This window comes from Eulemur rufifrons, chromosome 8, assembly GCF_041146395.1.
Source record: "Eulemur rufifrons isolate Redbay chromosome 8, OSU_ERuf_1, whole genome shotgun sequence".
Classification (NCBI taxonomy): Eukaryota; Metazoa; Chordata; class Mammalia; order Primates; family Lemuridae; genus Eulemur; species Eulemur rufifrons.
The window spans coordinates 742,618-758,112 of NC_090990.1; the positions used below are offsets into that span (position 1 = coordinate 742,618).

A 15,495-nucleotide genomic window follows, 5' to 3' on the forward strand; every position below is an offset into this window, starting at 1 on the left:
CGCCCTGACCCCAGCGGGGCCCGGCCCAGGGCTCTGGGAGGCCCGAGTGAGGGGAGGCTGTGGTCACTGCCGGCTTGTCTGGCGCCGGTCTCGGGAAGCCCCCGCGGGCGGCGTTACTGTCCTCTGACCACGGGGAAGTGCCTGGTGTGAGCCCGGACCCCAGCCCAGGTCTGTGGGGCTCCAGGGCCGCGTACCCGAACCGCCACGCTCAGCCCCAGCTCAGGGACTTTCTGGGGCGTGCTCCCCCCGTCCCCAAGAGCTCCAGAACCAGCACCTGCCCGATCCCGATGGGTGCCTCGGGCCTCAGACGAGCCCTTCCTCGGGGCAGGTGGGGGGCCGTCCCCCGCCCTCCCTGGGCAGGCTCCTGGTGACCGGGCCTGTGCTGCTGACCCGCTCTGCGCCCGGCTGCGTCACCGTCCTCTGCACACCGGGGCTCTGGCCCGGCGGGTGCTGAGGAGCAGGCGGGGCGGACAGCCGGGAGGGATGGGGAGAGAGGCCCTCTCGAGACCCCTGCTCTGTCCTCCCCCAGGACCCTGCGGCCCCAGCATGGCCCAGCGGCACTCGGACAGCTCCCTGGAGGAAAAGCTGCTGGAGTACCGCTTCCACGCGGAGCTCCGGCTCGACGCCAACGGGAACCCGGCCTCCGGGCTCCCCGTGCTGCGGGCTTCCCTGCGGGCCAGGGACCGCGCTGCCTTCCAGCCCGAGGCCCTGGCAGCCCCAGGGGAGGAGGAGCCACGGGCCATCGTCCTGAGCACCCAGAGCCCCGCGGCCCTCAAGATGGGCACCCAGCAGCTGATCCCCAGGAGCCTGGCCGTGGCCAGCAGGGCGAACACCCCAGCCCGTCACCAGAGCTTCGGTGCAGCCGTGCTCAGCAAGGAGGCCGCCCGGCGGGGCCCCCAGCTCCTCACGGCCCCCAGCTTCTCCCTGGACGACATGGACGTGGACACGGGCCCCGGGGGGATGCTGAGGCGGAACCTGCGGAACCAATCCTACCGGGCGGCCATGAGGGGCCTGGGCAGGCCCGGCGGCCAGGGGGACTCCGCCCCGCTGAGCCCCAAGCTCCAGGCTCTGGCCGAGGAGCCCAGCCAGCCTCCTGCCCGGCGCCCAGCCAAAAATAAGGTAGGGGCCACCGTCTGGATGGCGGGGAGGGGCTGGTAGGCCAGGGTGTCACGACCATCTCCGTCACTGTCACCTTCTGCACCCCGGCAGGGGCCACTTAGTACCTTCTGTGTGCAGCTGTTTTTGGTTTGTTTTGTTTTTGACATGAGGTCTCACTCTCACCCAGGCTGGAGTGCAGTGGCTTCGTCAGCTCACTGCAGCCTCCAACTCCCGGCCACAAGCCATCCTCCCGCCTCAGCCTCCCAAAGTGCTGGGACAACTCGGCTACCTCAGTGCCGGGCAGTGTCCACGGAAGGGCGTGTCACTGGGGGCCTCTTCCCCCTGGTGCCCTCCTGGTGGGGGCCAGGCCGCTGTTGCTGGCAGCCGCAGCGGGGAGGCCCTGTTTAGGGAGAGCCGCCCGGCACCTGGGTGCCCCCTGCTTGGTCTCTACCTGGGCTTGGCAGGGGCCGGGGCTCGGGATGCCAGCTGGCCAGGCCTTCCCGTGGGGCCTTCTCAGGAATGCAGACCAGAAGCAGCTCTGGCCCGGGGTATCTCTCGTGCAGCCGTCTGGGAAGCAGCCCAGGCTCGCCGCTGCCTCGGTAAAGGGCTGGGGGCACTCACCGCTGGTGACCCCAGGCAAGGTCCCGAACCCTGGGACCCTGGGCTTTCCCATGTGCGAGTGGAGGTGACAGTCCTCCTCTAGTGGTCTGGAGGGAACAGAACGCCACTACCCAAGTGCCAGGCAGTGTCCGTGGAAGGGCGTGTCACTGGGGGCCTCTTCCCCCGGTGCCCTCCCGGCTGCCGCCTCTGCCTGGGCTCCCGCCCACACTGAGCTGCAGCCCGGCCTCAGGAGAAGCTGAGACCGCCCGTCAGGACGATGGCCACCCCGCATGCTGTGGGGTGGGACCACGAGCTTACACTGGAGGCCGGTGGTGGCTGAGGTGGCCCCATGTCTCCTTGGTCACAGCTGTCCCCTGCCACGGCCCCCTGAGATGCCCAGACCCCAGAATCACCTCGGGACGTCTGCTACGGGTCCCCACACCCTAGAGGCTGGGCCAACGGCCCCACCACTCTGCGCCCACCCAGGGCCAGGCCTGCAGGGCTCCCTTCGTTCATTCACTCCCTCCTCTCTCACTGTTTATCCGGCATCCAGCAGACACTTCTGCTGCTCGCCTGGCGCCTGGTGCCGGGGTGAGCCCAGTGGGCTCGGTCCCTGTCCTCGGGGTGCTCCCAGGGCAGTGGGCTGCTGAGGGCTGGGCTGGGCCAGCTCAGGGGTGGTGGGAGCACAGAGGAGGGGGCTCCCCGTGGCCTTGGGGCTTGGGAGGGGCCTGGAGCAAGGGGGGTGAGAGCGGAGACATGAGGGGCGGGGCTGGGGGAGGGCGGGGGACTTAGGAGGGGCCAAGGCAAAAGCTCCGGCCAGACCTGGAGGCGGCCAGACTGGGAGGCAGCGGGGCGGGGTGTGGGGTGCGGGGCGAGGTGCGGGGTCAGGGCGCCCGCCAGGTGCAGCTGGGAGCGCCCCACACTCTCGACCAGCAAGGGGAGTTGTCAGGTCCCAACCGGTTCTGGGAAACCAACCCCTGCTTTCCGGGAACCCGGCACGTGTGAGGTTGGGGAACATGGTGTGTCCTGGCCAAGGCAGGGGCGGGGGGGGGGTGCGTTGAGCCGGGCACCTGCGGTCAGGGGCTGGTCGCCTCCGCCGTTGTCCTCAGCTGCTGGGTCCAGGGCCCTGCTCTTCTGCTACTCCAGGTTGTGGCCCCCGAGGGGCCTGCGTATAGTCCCGTGTCCCTGCTTGACCCTCACCCAGCCGCACCTGCCCAGCCTTGGGCTTCCCTTGGGCCCACCGAGGCCTCCAGGACCACAGCCCACTCTCCTGACGACAAGCTCCACCCTTCCTCCTCCTCCAGGCAGCCCTCCTGGACCTGCCCTGCCTGCCTGCTCTGGGCCCCCACCCCACCTCGCTGGCCTCCATTTGGCAGCCCTTGTGGAGCTGGCGTTTATTGAACACCTTCTGTATGCCCAGCATAACCCCTCTGTCAGGCGTGGCTTTGCACACGGAGCTGGGTCCCAGACGGCAGACTTGCACGCAGTAGGCCCACACCTGCCCCCCACCCCCACCCGCCGACTACAGCTGTTTTGTCTCGTTTGCACAGAAGTCGCTGGGGCGGAAACGCGCACAGAAGGGCTCCTTCAAGGACGGTGAGTGGCTTCAGCAGAGGGCGAGGGCTGGGCCTGGCTGGCCGGAGCTGGGCTCACCGGGCGTCCTTGGGGGTCAGGTGGGTGGGCCTCGGTTTGGTGGCTCCGAGGACCTGTGTACAGGTCCTGAGCTCCCCACGGCTGGTCTGACTGTGCAGCTCTGATAGATCTAGAGAGGCCTAGAAAGTTCCCTGGGACTCCCTTTTGTGTGACCCCAAAGCAGGGGACAGACAGAGCCCCGACACCCACCCTGAGCACCCGGTCGAGTGCCAGTGGGACCAAGGCCAGATCAGGCGCCCACACCCCTGCTCCCCCAGAGTCCTCGCTGTTGGAGGGGACCCACACGGGGGTCAGGCGGGGATGGGGAATGGTGGCACATCCGGCCTGCTGACGGGGGACACAGGGCACCCCACAGGGAGCTGAGGGGCCTGCTGGCCAGGCTGCGGCGCCCAGCAGGTGTGAAGGAGTCGGGGCCTCGAATGCCCAGCTCCGGCCTGGCCTTTGCTGAGAGGCTCTGAGACTCGGGGGACCGAGCCAGGAAGGGGAAGCCAGTCCCCGGGAGCAGTGTACATGGCCGTGGGCCTGGGAGTGGGGATCCGGCCTCCTCTGCAAAACTCTCGGGGAAAAGCCACCCCGGGAGGGGCCAGCAATGCCGCAGTCCAGGGTGAGGTTGCCCTAAGCTGGGGACCAGCCCGTCCCAGGTGGGGCGTGCCGCGTAGGAGGGCTTGTGGCCGGCACCAGTGCCCTCCAGCCCAGCCTGGGCACGGCCCTGCCCAAAGCCTCCCTCCCCCGGCCGGGCACAGCTGGCCCCTGTGGGGGCTGGTTTGACCCTGGTCTGACGGTGACTGTCCTCTCCCCAGACCCCCGGTTCTACCAGGAGATCCGGGAGCGGGGCCTGAACACCAGCCACGAGTCCGATGACGATGTGCTCGAGGACCCTTCCAGCCCGGAGGCGACCCGGAAGGTGGACACCACCATCGTGGTCAAGAGCTACCGGCCCGCCCAGGTCACCTGGAGCCAGCTCCCAGAGGTAGGGCCGGGCGGCATGAGGTTGGCCCACGAACGGCAGGTGGGGCCCCAGGAGTCCTGGTCATTCCTCCCCCGGCCAGAGCCATCACCCTGTGAGGGACGTCTCTGCTCAGACTGACCTGCAGGCAGCTGTGGGCACAAGGCCCTGCCCCCTGGAAGGCTGGAGGGTCCGAGGGAGGAGGCAGCCGGGAGGGGCCAGGGCCAAGCCACCCCCTCACTTCCCACATTTGAGGCGGGTCTGTCGTGCCCTGCAGGGCTGCAGGGCTATCCGTGGAGGGTGTGGCCCCGGCAGCGGCCCATGCGCGGGGGAGGGCCCAGCTGGCTGTGGGTGAACAGACTCGTGACCCCAGTGAGCCGCGGGTGTGGGGGGGCCTGGCTTTTCTTCATCTGCGGGACGATGGGGCCCCTTGTTTGCCATCCCCGGGTAATAGGGTGTGGCCCTGTGACCGCCCACCACGCCCACGCGGCTACGTGCCACAAGAGTCCAGCAGGGCTGGCCCCCGTGGGGTAGGGCAGGGGGGCTGCCTCCCTGCAGCTGGAAAGATCTGGAAGTTTACTCCCGGGCAGGTGGGGTGGAGTCCAGGACACTGCACCGGGTGCCACTGCCCCAGTCTGACCCCCCTGCCCATGCCTGGGAGGAGGCAGTGGGGTCGGCCCCCTGGCCCAGTGCCACTGTGGCCTCTTCCCAGCCTAGTGAGGAGGGGACCCTGGGCCCTGCAGAGAGGGTGCTCCGGGCAGTGTGGCAGCCCCGCCCATCCTGGCTTGCTCCACGGGGACATGGTGTGGCTGTGCTGTGCCCAGTGAGCCCAACTGCAGCCTCAGCAGCTGTTGGCCATGGGCCCCAAGGGGGAGCTCGGGCAGTGCCACCAGGCTGGCACAGTGTTGCTGGCACCTTCTCAGGCAGGACACGACTCACCTGGCCCAGGTGGGACTGTGGCAGGGGCCGCCCTCCACGCTGGCCCTCCAGCCCTGGCAGGTGGAGGTGGGCTCTGTGCCTCTCCAGCCCCTCCCCACCCTCTGGCCTTTCCCTCTGGACGCTCCTTCCTGGGCTGCCCCTGGGAGGTTTCCAGGGAGAGGAAGATGAAGGTGACGCCTCCCAGCAGGACGAGCCAGCTCCGTGGCCTGACTTCACTGAGCCTCACGTGTTCTGGGACGGGGTGGCTCTGCCTGTGCCCACCCCCTCTGGGCCCGTCTGTCCTCCACGTGGGCTCTGGGCCCGAGGGCGGAGGACCGGAGGGGCACCTGGCCCAGGCTTCCAGGACGTGCAGCCGCAAGCCTGGCCTGTGTCCCCCTCAGGTGGTGGAGTCAGGCATGCTGGACACGCTGCCCGCTGAGGAGCGCAAGCGGCAGGAGGTGAGGGCACCGGGCAGGTGCTGTCCCGCCCACGGCGGGGCCACACAACAGCCTGGGGGAGGGGCCACAGCCATGGTGACACTGCCCACCCACTGCCCACGCCTGGGCCCACATACATCATGGTGTCTGGAAACTCTGTCTTTACTTCGTGCCGGGCATTGTCTGAGCTGCTTGGTGTCACCGTGTGAATCCTCAGGGCAGCCTCGGGGTTGGGGGGCTACCGTTACCCACTTCTCAGACAAGGACGAGAATCCTCACCCTGTTGCACAAGCCCATAAGTGATGAGCCAAAGCGCAAACCCAGGGCCATGGGGCTCACGTCCCCAGGCTGGCTGTCCTGATGCCCTGTCCAGGGTTTCTGTCCAGGGCTGGTGGCCCCGCCCATCCCACCACCCAGATCATGGCTGTGCCCAGCCTCTTCCACGGCGACAGCTCATATGGACCCCTCTGCGCAGGCCATCTTCGAGATCCTCACGTCCGAGTTCTCCTACCAGCACAGCCTGAGTGTCCTGGTGGCCGAGTTCCTGGAGTCCAAAGAGCTGCGGGCCACGATGACCCAGACGGAGCACCACCACCTCTTCTCCAACATCCGGGACGTCCTGGGTGCCAGTCAGAGGTGAGGCCTGCACCTCAGCCCTCCCACCCCGGGTCCCTGCACCTGGGAAGGCCACCTCGTCCCACTCAGCACCGTGGTGGTGTGGACGGGCTCTGGGAGGGCCGTGGTCTGCATCTGTGGGTGGGAGAGTTTGGAGTAGCCGCTGGTTCAGACCTGGTGACAGCCGAGGGCCCCTGAGGCCACTGAGGGCTGGCCCCAGGGATGGCCTGAGCACCGGGGTGTGGGCATCCTGGACAGTCACAAGGGGTCCTGCCTGCTGACGGGCACAATCCCGCCAGGACACCTGGGCACAGAGGGCCACGTGACCAACAGGGTGCTCACGGGCTGGGAGGCAGCCCCAGGTCATGTTGCACCCAGAGGTGTCTGGTGGCTGGACTGGGCTCTGGTTGCAGAGCCTGGAGGTGGAGGAGGGGACAGGCGTGCACCTGCAGGCCTGCATGGGTGTGTGTGTGTGTGTGTGCATGTGTGTGTGGTTGTGCACGTTGTATGTACGCATGTGCACGTGTGTGTACATGTGCTCATATGCACTTGTGTGCGTGTATATGTGTGTGACTGTGCACATGTGCATGTATGTGGGCATGTGTGTGCATGTGCACGTCTGTGTGGGCTCAGACCTGTGCTGGCCCTGTTCCCTGGAGGACCCCAGGCGTCACCGGCCCGCTGAGCCTCAGCCGCCCTGCTAACCGGGTGGACCTGGGCGGGGCTGGCGAGGGGTCTGGTCCTGCGGTGCCGCTCGCGGGCTGGCCTGGGACGGCGGTGGCGCGTTCACGTCAGCATCAGGCCCGCCATGGCTGCGCCTCGCCCGGTGCTGGCTGCGGGGGCCCCCGTGGAAGTTTCAGGGCCATGGGGGGAGGGGGTTGTCTTGTCCTCGGAGATGGCAGCTTCCTGTCGAGGCTTCCGTGACTGGCTGGGGGGGTCTGGGATCTGCCCCTCCCCCAGCACGGTCCCCTCTGCATCGAGTGGCTGTGGGTTCTGACCTCTGCAGGGCTTCAGACTGAGCACTGCTGTCCCCAGGGTGGGACGCTCGGCTCTTCCTCCAGCTGGCCCTGGCCGGTCCTGGCATCCCCAGTGACCTCCCCAGGGAATCGGTGCATTTGGGTCGAGGCTGGTGGCCAGCTGTCCCCGGTTTCTCTCAGAAACCCGCAGTCACCCATTTGAGGTGCCTGTGCGCGCGTGTGTGGGGTGGCCGTGTCTGGGCAGCCGGCTCCTCTCACGCTCCCCGGGTCCTTGCTCATGGAGACCTCTGTTCCTGACATGCTGTCCCATCTGCTAGGGCTCCCAAGGACAAGCTGCTCTCTGGGTGTCCCCCTACAGGAAGCACAGCCCCTACATGGGGGGAGGGGCCAGGCGGGGCCCAGTGAGCAGAGGGGCCTGAGGGACCCCCCCCACCTCCAAGCCAGGCCAGGGCCCCTCAGCCAGTCAGAGCTCTTGGGAGAGGAGGACCTCCCGGCTGCTGTGCCAAGGCAGGTCGGGTACCCTCAGGTCTGCAGAACGGGCAGGGCTCCACCCGCCGCCTCGCACACCAGTAGCCGTCGTGGCCCAGCCGACCCAGCTGCCGCGGCTCCGGCTGCCTGTAGAGGCAGAACCTTGGCCAGCCCTGGCCCAGCACTGACCGAGCCTCACCTCACTCCGTCCTCTCCACCCTGGGCCAAGGCCTGGGTTGTGGAGAAGGCCGGGGGCTGGCGGTCACCTCCGGGGAGTCTGCCGAGAGCCCGGGCCTCTCCCGAACACGGGCCTCGACTGCCCGCCCAGAACGGGTGGGACTCCACAAAAGCGGACAGTTCGTGAAGCTGGGCAGGGAGCTTGGCCGACAGAGGTGCCTGCGATTTGGGACCTGTCTTTGGAGGGGTGGTCCACCCTCGTCACCCAGCCCCAGAGTAGCCCCTCTGCGTGACCAGGAGGCTGCAAACGTGTGCCTCCTCCCCTCTGCTGGACATCTGTCCCTGAGCTTTCCCTGGGGACGGGCACAGGGCCAGGTGCTGCCGAGGCCAGGGTGAGCGCCCAGTCATTTCAGATGTGAGGAACTTGTCTGTCCTGGGGCGTCCTAGGCAGGACCATGGCCTACAGTCACACCACGGGGGACACTGGCCCCCGAGTACCTGCCACATGCTGCCTCCCGGAGCTCGGCTGGGTTCCTACAGTGTGTGCGCATGCTTGTGTGTGTGTGTGTGTGTGTGTGTGTGCATGTGTGCACACATGGGGGCCGACCACCAGGCCCAGGCCCGCCCTCACCCCTGCACACCTGCAGGTTCTTTGAGGACCTGGAGCAGCGGCACAAAGCGCAGGTGCTGGTGGACGACATCAGTGACATCCTGGTGGAGCACGCCGAGCGGCACTTCCACCCCTACGTCGCCTACTGCTCCAACGAGGTCTACCAGCAGCGCACGCTGCAGCGGCTGACGTGAGTGGCCTCCCGGGGCCCCAGGGCGTCTGGACTCCAGAAGACCCGGCACTCGCTCTCCCGAAGCAGTTCGTGCGCAGTCTGGCTTCCGTGGGCTCCACCCGGTCTCCGCACAGCCGGGCCACGCGGGGCCTGCAGGACAGCCCTGTCCTCTGTTGCAGAAGCAGCAACGCCGCCTTCCGCGAGGTCCTGAGGGAGATTGAGAAGCGGCCGGCGTGCGGGGGCTTGCCCATGATCTCCTTCCTGATCCTGCCCATGCAGCGGGTGACCCGGCTGCCCCTCCTGACGGACGTGAGTGTGGCCCGGACAGGGGGCCCGCCTCGGGGAGCCCCTGCCTTCGGGTGGAGCGCTGCTCCCCGTGAAGGCCTCTCGCACGCTTTGCCTGTGTTTGCCGTTTAGCAGGTACGGCTATAAGACAGCCTAGTAATCACGACCTGCACGGCACTGTGCCGGGGATGTTCCAGCCCTTTGTGAGTCTTTGCTCACTTACCTGCTGGGCCAGGAGCTTCGCTCACATAGATGAGCTGGAACCAGAGTCGCCCAGACCCCTGCTGAGCCTCCCCACCACCACCCGCCCCGCCAGTCCTCCCGAGCACGTGACCCTGAGGGGCCGGGCACCTGTCACTCTCCCCGTTTCTTGAATGGAGAAAGGGGCTCAGGGGGGCTCTAGGCGTGGCCTGTGTCTCTGAGATGCCAGCCCACAGGGCCGGGGGCATGTGGGGGTGAAAGGCGCACACACATGCATGCATACACATGGCCCATGCATATACACACATGTGCATACGGTGCATATGCACACATGCATGCGTGCCAGCACATGCATGCATACTTGTGCACAGTGCACATACACATACGTGCACACACAGACTCATACACACAAGTGTACACACACGGGTGCACACAATGCACATACACAGGCCCATACCCACACGGATTCATAAACACAGTTGTGCACACACACACTCATGCACACACAGGTGCCTGCTACCTGTACACGCACAGCCACACACACGGCAGGACTGAGCTCAGCACCCCAGGGGCTACATGTGGCAGGTGCTCTGTGGGTCGGCTGCCCAAGCCAGATGGAAACTTAGGACCCCCCCCTGGGGCCCCTGGGATGTGCAGAAAGGGGCTGCCAGGGACCACCACTGACCGTCCCCCAAGCTGGACAGAGACAGCCGAGGCAGGAACGGCGTGGGGTCACAGTGCCGGCTCCCATTCCCGTTTAACCTGGCCCAGCCTGGCAGAGCCAGGGTGGCACAGAGACCATCCGAGGGCTGTGCGCTCTGGTGGGGCCAGCGCTGGGGCACCGGGCCCTGGTGTTGGTGGGAGCCCCTGCCCTGTGCAGGCCACTACACCGGGGATGCAGGAGGGGCCCTGGCGCCTCACGCCTGCCGTCCTCTCCAGACACTCTGCCTCAAGACCCAGGGCCACCCCGAGAGGTACCAGGCTGCCAGCCGCGCACTAAAGGCCATCAGCAAGGTGAGGGGCGCCCAGGGCAGGGGGGTGCCCAGTCCCGGTGGCTGAGCTCAGCATAGACCCCAGGGCAGGGAGGTTCTCGGATTATCCACCCTAAGCGTTTCATGGTACTGATGGGGAAACTGAGGCCCAGAGCCAGTGGCGCGCTCCCACAGCCAGTGAGCCTGTGGCATGGCTAGGACAGGGACCCACCCAGCTCCACCCACAAGGGCAGGGCTGGCTGGGCAGATAGGACCCGGCATGCTGGGCAGATAGGACCCGGCATGCTGGGCAGATAGGACCCGGCATGCTCGGCAGGGGGGTCGGGGGGGCTGTGCCAGGGGCCCCGCAGCCCTGGGGCTCACACGCGTGCCCACACGCCGCAGCTGGTGAGACAGTGCAACCAGGGGGCCCACAAGATGGAGCGCACGGAGCAGATGTACACGCTGCACACGCAGCTGGACTTCGGCAAGGTCAAGGTAGGCGACCCCGACGGCGCCACACAGTCCCCAGGTAACAGGCGACTCCCCCAGCGGCCGGCCAGGTCCCTCAACCACTTCCCTCCCAGCTGTCTCTGTCGTCCTGCATCTGAGGTCAGGGGTCATACTCTAAAGCCTGGGGGCTGGACAGAGGCCTTGGGGGGCCCACCCGGGTGAGGCCTGGGGGCTGGGCCACCTGGAGCACATGCCTTTCGTCTCTCCAGACCTCAGTTTCCCCATCTGGGAGTATTCCTTGTGCACCCCTTCCCCCACCCCCACTAGCTGGGTCTCTCTGGCCTCCATGACACCCCCAGAACTGCCCAGGCAGAGGGCAGGCCCCAGGCCCCAGGCCCCAGTGGCCAAGCAGAGGGCCTTGCCCTGGGCCAGGGCTCCTTGCTGGCCGTCTGGGCTGGGCGGGGCCTTGCTGAGGCCGCGGCGGGAAGGCACCTCCAGGGCTGCTCGGGGCTCAGCCGTCCCCGTGAGGCTCTGGTTCTCGGGAAGGGGCAGAATATTTCCAGCCCAGGCCTGGGCCACCCTAGACCCCCTCCCAAGCAGGCAGGGTCAGACCTCTGCCCCCACTGAACCCTGCAAGATCCCACAGACGGACCCTGTCCCACAGGTGGCCATGTTTGGGCCTCTTATCCTGGTTCCCTGTCCCTGTAGTGCCCTTTGCCCTTTCAAAGGTGCCCTGATTTGGGTGACACGTTACAGGCCACCCTAGGTCAAGGCCGTAGAGCAACAGAGCTAAGGGTGAGGAGGTCCCGCAAGGGGCGGAGCCTCCTTGGGTGGTCAGGGTGGGCTTCATGGAGGAGGTGTTACAGTGGTAACCACCTGCTGCCGTCACTGATCCACACCCCATCTAGGTCACTCTCAGCTTTGGGGTACAATACACCCCCTGCCAGAGCAAGAACCCCATCCCAGGCCCAGCTCACCCTCCGGGGGGGTGGGTCTTACTCCCACATGGTCTGGAAGCTGTGGACAGGCAGGGGTGGGGAGAGTGGCCCATCTGCGGAGGTGGCCTCCACTGCGGCCAAGGAGCAGGCCGCCCCCTCCCGACCTGCCCCCACACGCTCCAGCAGCGTGGCGCCGGGCTGGGGTGCTGTGTCTGTGAACTGGGGTCGGGAAAGGCCCCCGGATGCCAGAACGTGGCCGTCTTGACCAGGCCGGCCCTTCCCATGCCCCTGCCGCACGTAGGGGCGAGCGCGTGGCGGCTTCCCCAGGACTGGCCTTTCTTCCCGCCGTGGTCGGAACCTTCAGCCGTGGGCATGGCTGGAGTCCCGGCCAGGCTGTCCTGGGCGGAGTCTGGCCCAGGGCCTGGCACAGCACCTTTATTTAAGGGCTGGACACATCGCGTCCCCTCCTCTGTCCAGCCCTGACCGGGGACAGCCTGCTGGTCACCCGTCCTCATGGCACTGTCCGTCCTTCCCCCGGGCCCTGCTCACCCCGCTCTGTCCCGCCAGTCCCTGCCGCTGATCTCTGCCTCCCGGTGGCTGCTGAAGCGCGGCGAGCTCTTCTTGGTGGAAGAAACGGGACTTTTTCGAAAACTCGCCAGCCGGCCAACGTGCTACCTGTTCCTGTTCAACGATGTCCTGGTTGTGACCAAGAAAAAGAGGTAGCACGGGGCCTGCTCTGTGGGGTAGGGAGCAGGGGGAGCCGGTCTTGAGCCCCTCCAACCTCAGCGGGGGCCGCGGCCTCCACTGGGCACCACGCCCAGAGCCGGGCGGTAGCCAGGGACTCGCGCTCAGCCTGCTGGGGCTGCCCCTGCTGCCCGGGGTCCCCGGCCCAGGCTGTAAGGAGGGCCCGAGGGCCGTGGCCTCTGTTCCCGGGCTGTGTGTCTGTGGCCGGCCCCCACCGCTGCTGCAGGGGAGCCGGGCAGGCGCCAAGGCAGGGAGCGTCCCACCAACTGCCCGTGTCCCCACAGCGAGGACAGCTACGTGGTCCAGGACTACACCCAGATGGACCACATCCGGGTCAAGAAGATGGAGCCCTCAGAGCTGTCCCTGCCCGGGGGTGGCAACCGCAGCTCCTCCGTGCCCCACCCCTTCCAAGTGACCCTGCTGCACAACAGCGAGGGCCGCCAGGAGCAGATCCTGCTGTCCTCGGACTCCGCGTAAGGGGCTCCCTGGGAGGGCGGCTCCTCGGGGCCCAGGTGCATGCGAGCTCCGTGAGGACGAGGTCCGTCTGCTCAGCCTCACGCGCTATTCGATGACTATTTCTGGCCAGGCACTGTAGGGACCGGGGATAGAGCCAGGGACAAACAGAAACAGCCTGTCCTGGCAGAGCTCACGTTGCTGTGGGGGGACACACCCCAACAGCTGAATGACGGGACGCCAGTGTGTCATGAAGGCTGTGAGGACTGGGGAGGGGCCCTGTGGGGAGGGTGCCACCAGGGGCTGCTGAGGAGCGGGTGGGACCGGGGCGTGGGGCATGCCCAGCAGGGCCAGAGCCGTGCAAAGGCCCTGAGGCAGGAGAATCCTGAGGACAGGGTGGCAAGGTGGGTGGACAGCAGGGACAGAGGGGGCCTCTGGTGGAAGGAGGGTTGGGTCAGTCTCCACATTCCTTCCAAGCTCTCCTGTGACCGTGGCCAGCGCCAGGCACCCTTTCCAGATGAGGAAGCCACAGCTGACTAAGGGGCAGGAGCTTGGCCGGGGCTTGGAACGGGGTGGCCTAGGGTCCGGCAATCTGGGGTCTGGGCTGTGGCTGTCCCCTGAGTCAGTGACCCAGGGCAGGCGTGACTCGGGCTCAGCCTGCCTGGGCAAAGTCTGCCCGGCCACCCACCTACCTTCTCGCCATGCTCCTGGGGGTGGTGTCTGAAGGGCCACCATGCTGGCAGGGTTGGCCGCAGGGCCTCACTCACACCCTCTGGCCCCCAGGAGTGACCGGGCCCGGTGGATCACCGCGCTCACGTACGGGGAGAGACAGGGGCAGGACCCCCCAAACAAGGGAGGTAAGTGCCCGGTGAGGGCTTGCAGGGCGCCTCGCCCAGGTGGGGGAGCCCATCATGCTGGACCCGCCCTGCGCGTGTGGCCCTGTGCAACTCTGCCCTGGCGGCTGGCTCTTCTCAGGAGGCCTTGCCTGCCCTGCAGCGGGGAGAGGACACTGCTGTACCCAGTAGCTGGGGAAGCTGTCCACCATCCCCAGCTCTGGCCCTGCCCTGTCCCCTCTGCCAGTGCTGGGCACTGGCCCCAAAAGGAGGCACAGCTGCTTTAGCCCCTGCTTTAGCCCAAGGGAAGCTGCCACCTGGCCTTGTGTTGGGACACCTGGGGGTCTCCCAGGCCCCACTTAGACCTGTCCGGCCCTGGGGGACACTGGGAGCCCTGCGGGCTGCAGAGGGCACCCGGCGCAGCCGTCCCCAACAGCCTTGCTGACGCCCACCCCTGCCCCCCCGCAGACCTGCCCCAGGTGGAGATCACCAAGGCCTTCCTGGCGAAGCAGGCGGACGAGCTCACGCTGCAGCAGGCGGACGTGGTCCTGGTCCTGCAGCAGGAGGACGGTGAGCGCGGGCGGGGCTGGGCACAGGCCGGCGCATGCGGGGGCCCCAGGTGAGGACCGGGGCAGCAGAGAGGCAGGCTGACCGGCGTGAGCTCGCGGCCTCTGCACCCTCCCTCAGGGACCTCAAGGACACACTCACGTGCCCAGGTCGCAGGACCGAAAGTGGGTTCCTGGCCACTCTGTGTCCTAGGCAAGGACGAGGGGGTGTCTCTGTGCTCCTGGGGTCCCCGAGGCCCTGGCTTCTGCCTGCGCAGGGTGGCGGAGCTGCTTCCTCGGCACGTGAGGCTGGGGTGGGGGGGCGGCTCAGCCGGCTCCTCTGGGTGCCCGTGTGACCCCGGGGCAAGGGGCCTCTTCGGCCTATTTTCTCCCTGGGGCGGGAGAGGCGGTGGTCAGTCCTAAGAGATGTGGGGCCCTGGCGTCCTCAGGACAGCAGCTCGGAGGGGGGTTGGAGGCCCCGCATCCTTCTTTGACCTCCCCCGCCCCCGCCCCTCTGGGTCCAGGGTGGCTCCACGGCGAGAGGCTTCGGGACGGAGAGACGGGCTGGTTCCCCGAGGACTGTGCGCGCTGCATCACCAGCCGCGTGGCTGTGGAGGGCAACGTGCGCAGGATGGAGCGTCTGCGGGTGGAGACGGACGTGTAGCGCTCAGCCGGCCGCCTGCAGACACCAGCCTGTGGCCAGCAAGTGGCCGTGCCTGGCTCCAGGGACCGTGGTGGGCCTGTCCCAAGAGCCCTGAATGCCTCCTGCACCTTCCCAAGCCCGTGGCTGCAGCTCTGGGTTCCGGACACTTGGCAGAGGGAAGATCACTTGTCCTCGGTGGGGACAGCCTCCAGGCAAGCTCGAGGGGCTGTGCCAAGTCCCTGGGAGGGGCCCAGCCCCTCCCCCAGCTCTGGTCCCTACACCCCTCCTCACACCTGTGGGGCAGTGGCACCCAGGATGATGGTGACAAGGACAGCCACTGCTACCAGCAAGGACAGCACGGGTCCCCTCCTGTCCCTCCCACCCCCGTGTGAGACAAGAAGGGCCTCGAGTGCCCAGGGGTGCCCCACGTTCCAGGGGAGGGACGGCCAGAGGGCGGTGACCCTGCAGTGCTGGCGGGGAAATTTCGACTTTGAGGTTTTCAAACACAGTAAAGTGTTTGTCACCTGGATTTCCTTGGGACTCTGAGCCTGGGCAAAGGCCACAGCCACACGTTTCCCAGTGAGCTGTCCCACTTGTGAGCTGCGGTGGGGGCAGGCTGGCGGCTGAGGCGAGGAGTGTGTGTAGACACATGCTTGTGTGCGCACTGGGCTGGGGGCGGGGAGGGGGCAACATCTTCATGTGAACCCAGCTGCGTGTAGCTCTCCTGCCTGCTCTCACTGCTGACCCCTGAGGGGTCA

At 67.3% G+C, this 15,495-nt stretch overlaps 1 protein-coding gene across 1 annotated transcript; it reads left to right on the forward strand.

Annotated features, from left to right (window-relative positions):
• The first annotated feature begins 546 nt into the window (after positions 1-546).
• On the forward strand, positions 547-14,758 carry ARHGEF16 (Rho guanine nucleotide exchange factor 16). The gene is made up of 14 exons (XM_069477261.1): positions 547-1,119; positions 3,249-3,294; positions 4,152-4,321; positions 5,617-5,673; positions 6,128-6,288; positions 8,537-8,689; positions 8,851-8,980; positions 10,097-10,171; positions 10,534-10,626; positions 12,087-12,238; positions 12,548-12,736; positions 13,500-13,573; positions 14,018-14,119; positions 14,619-14,758. The coding sequence occupies exons 1-14, from the start codon at positions 547-549 to the stop codon at positions 14,756-14,758; spliced, it is 2,115 nt and encodes a 704-aa protein (XP_069333362.1).
• The last annotated feature ends 737 nt before the right edge of the window (positions 14,759-15,495 follow it).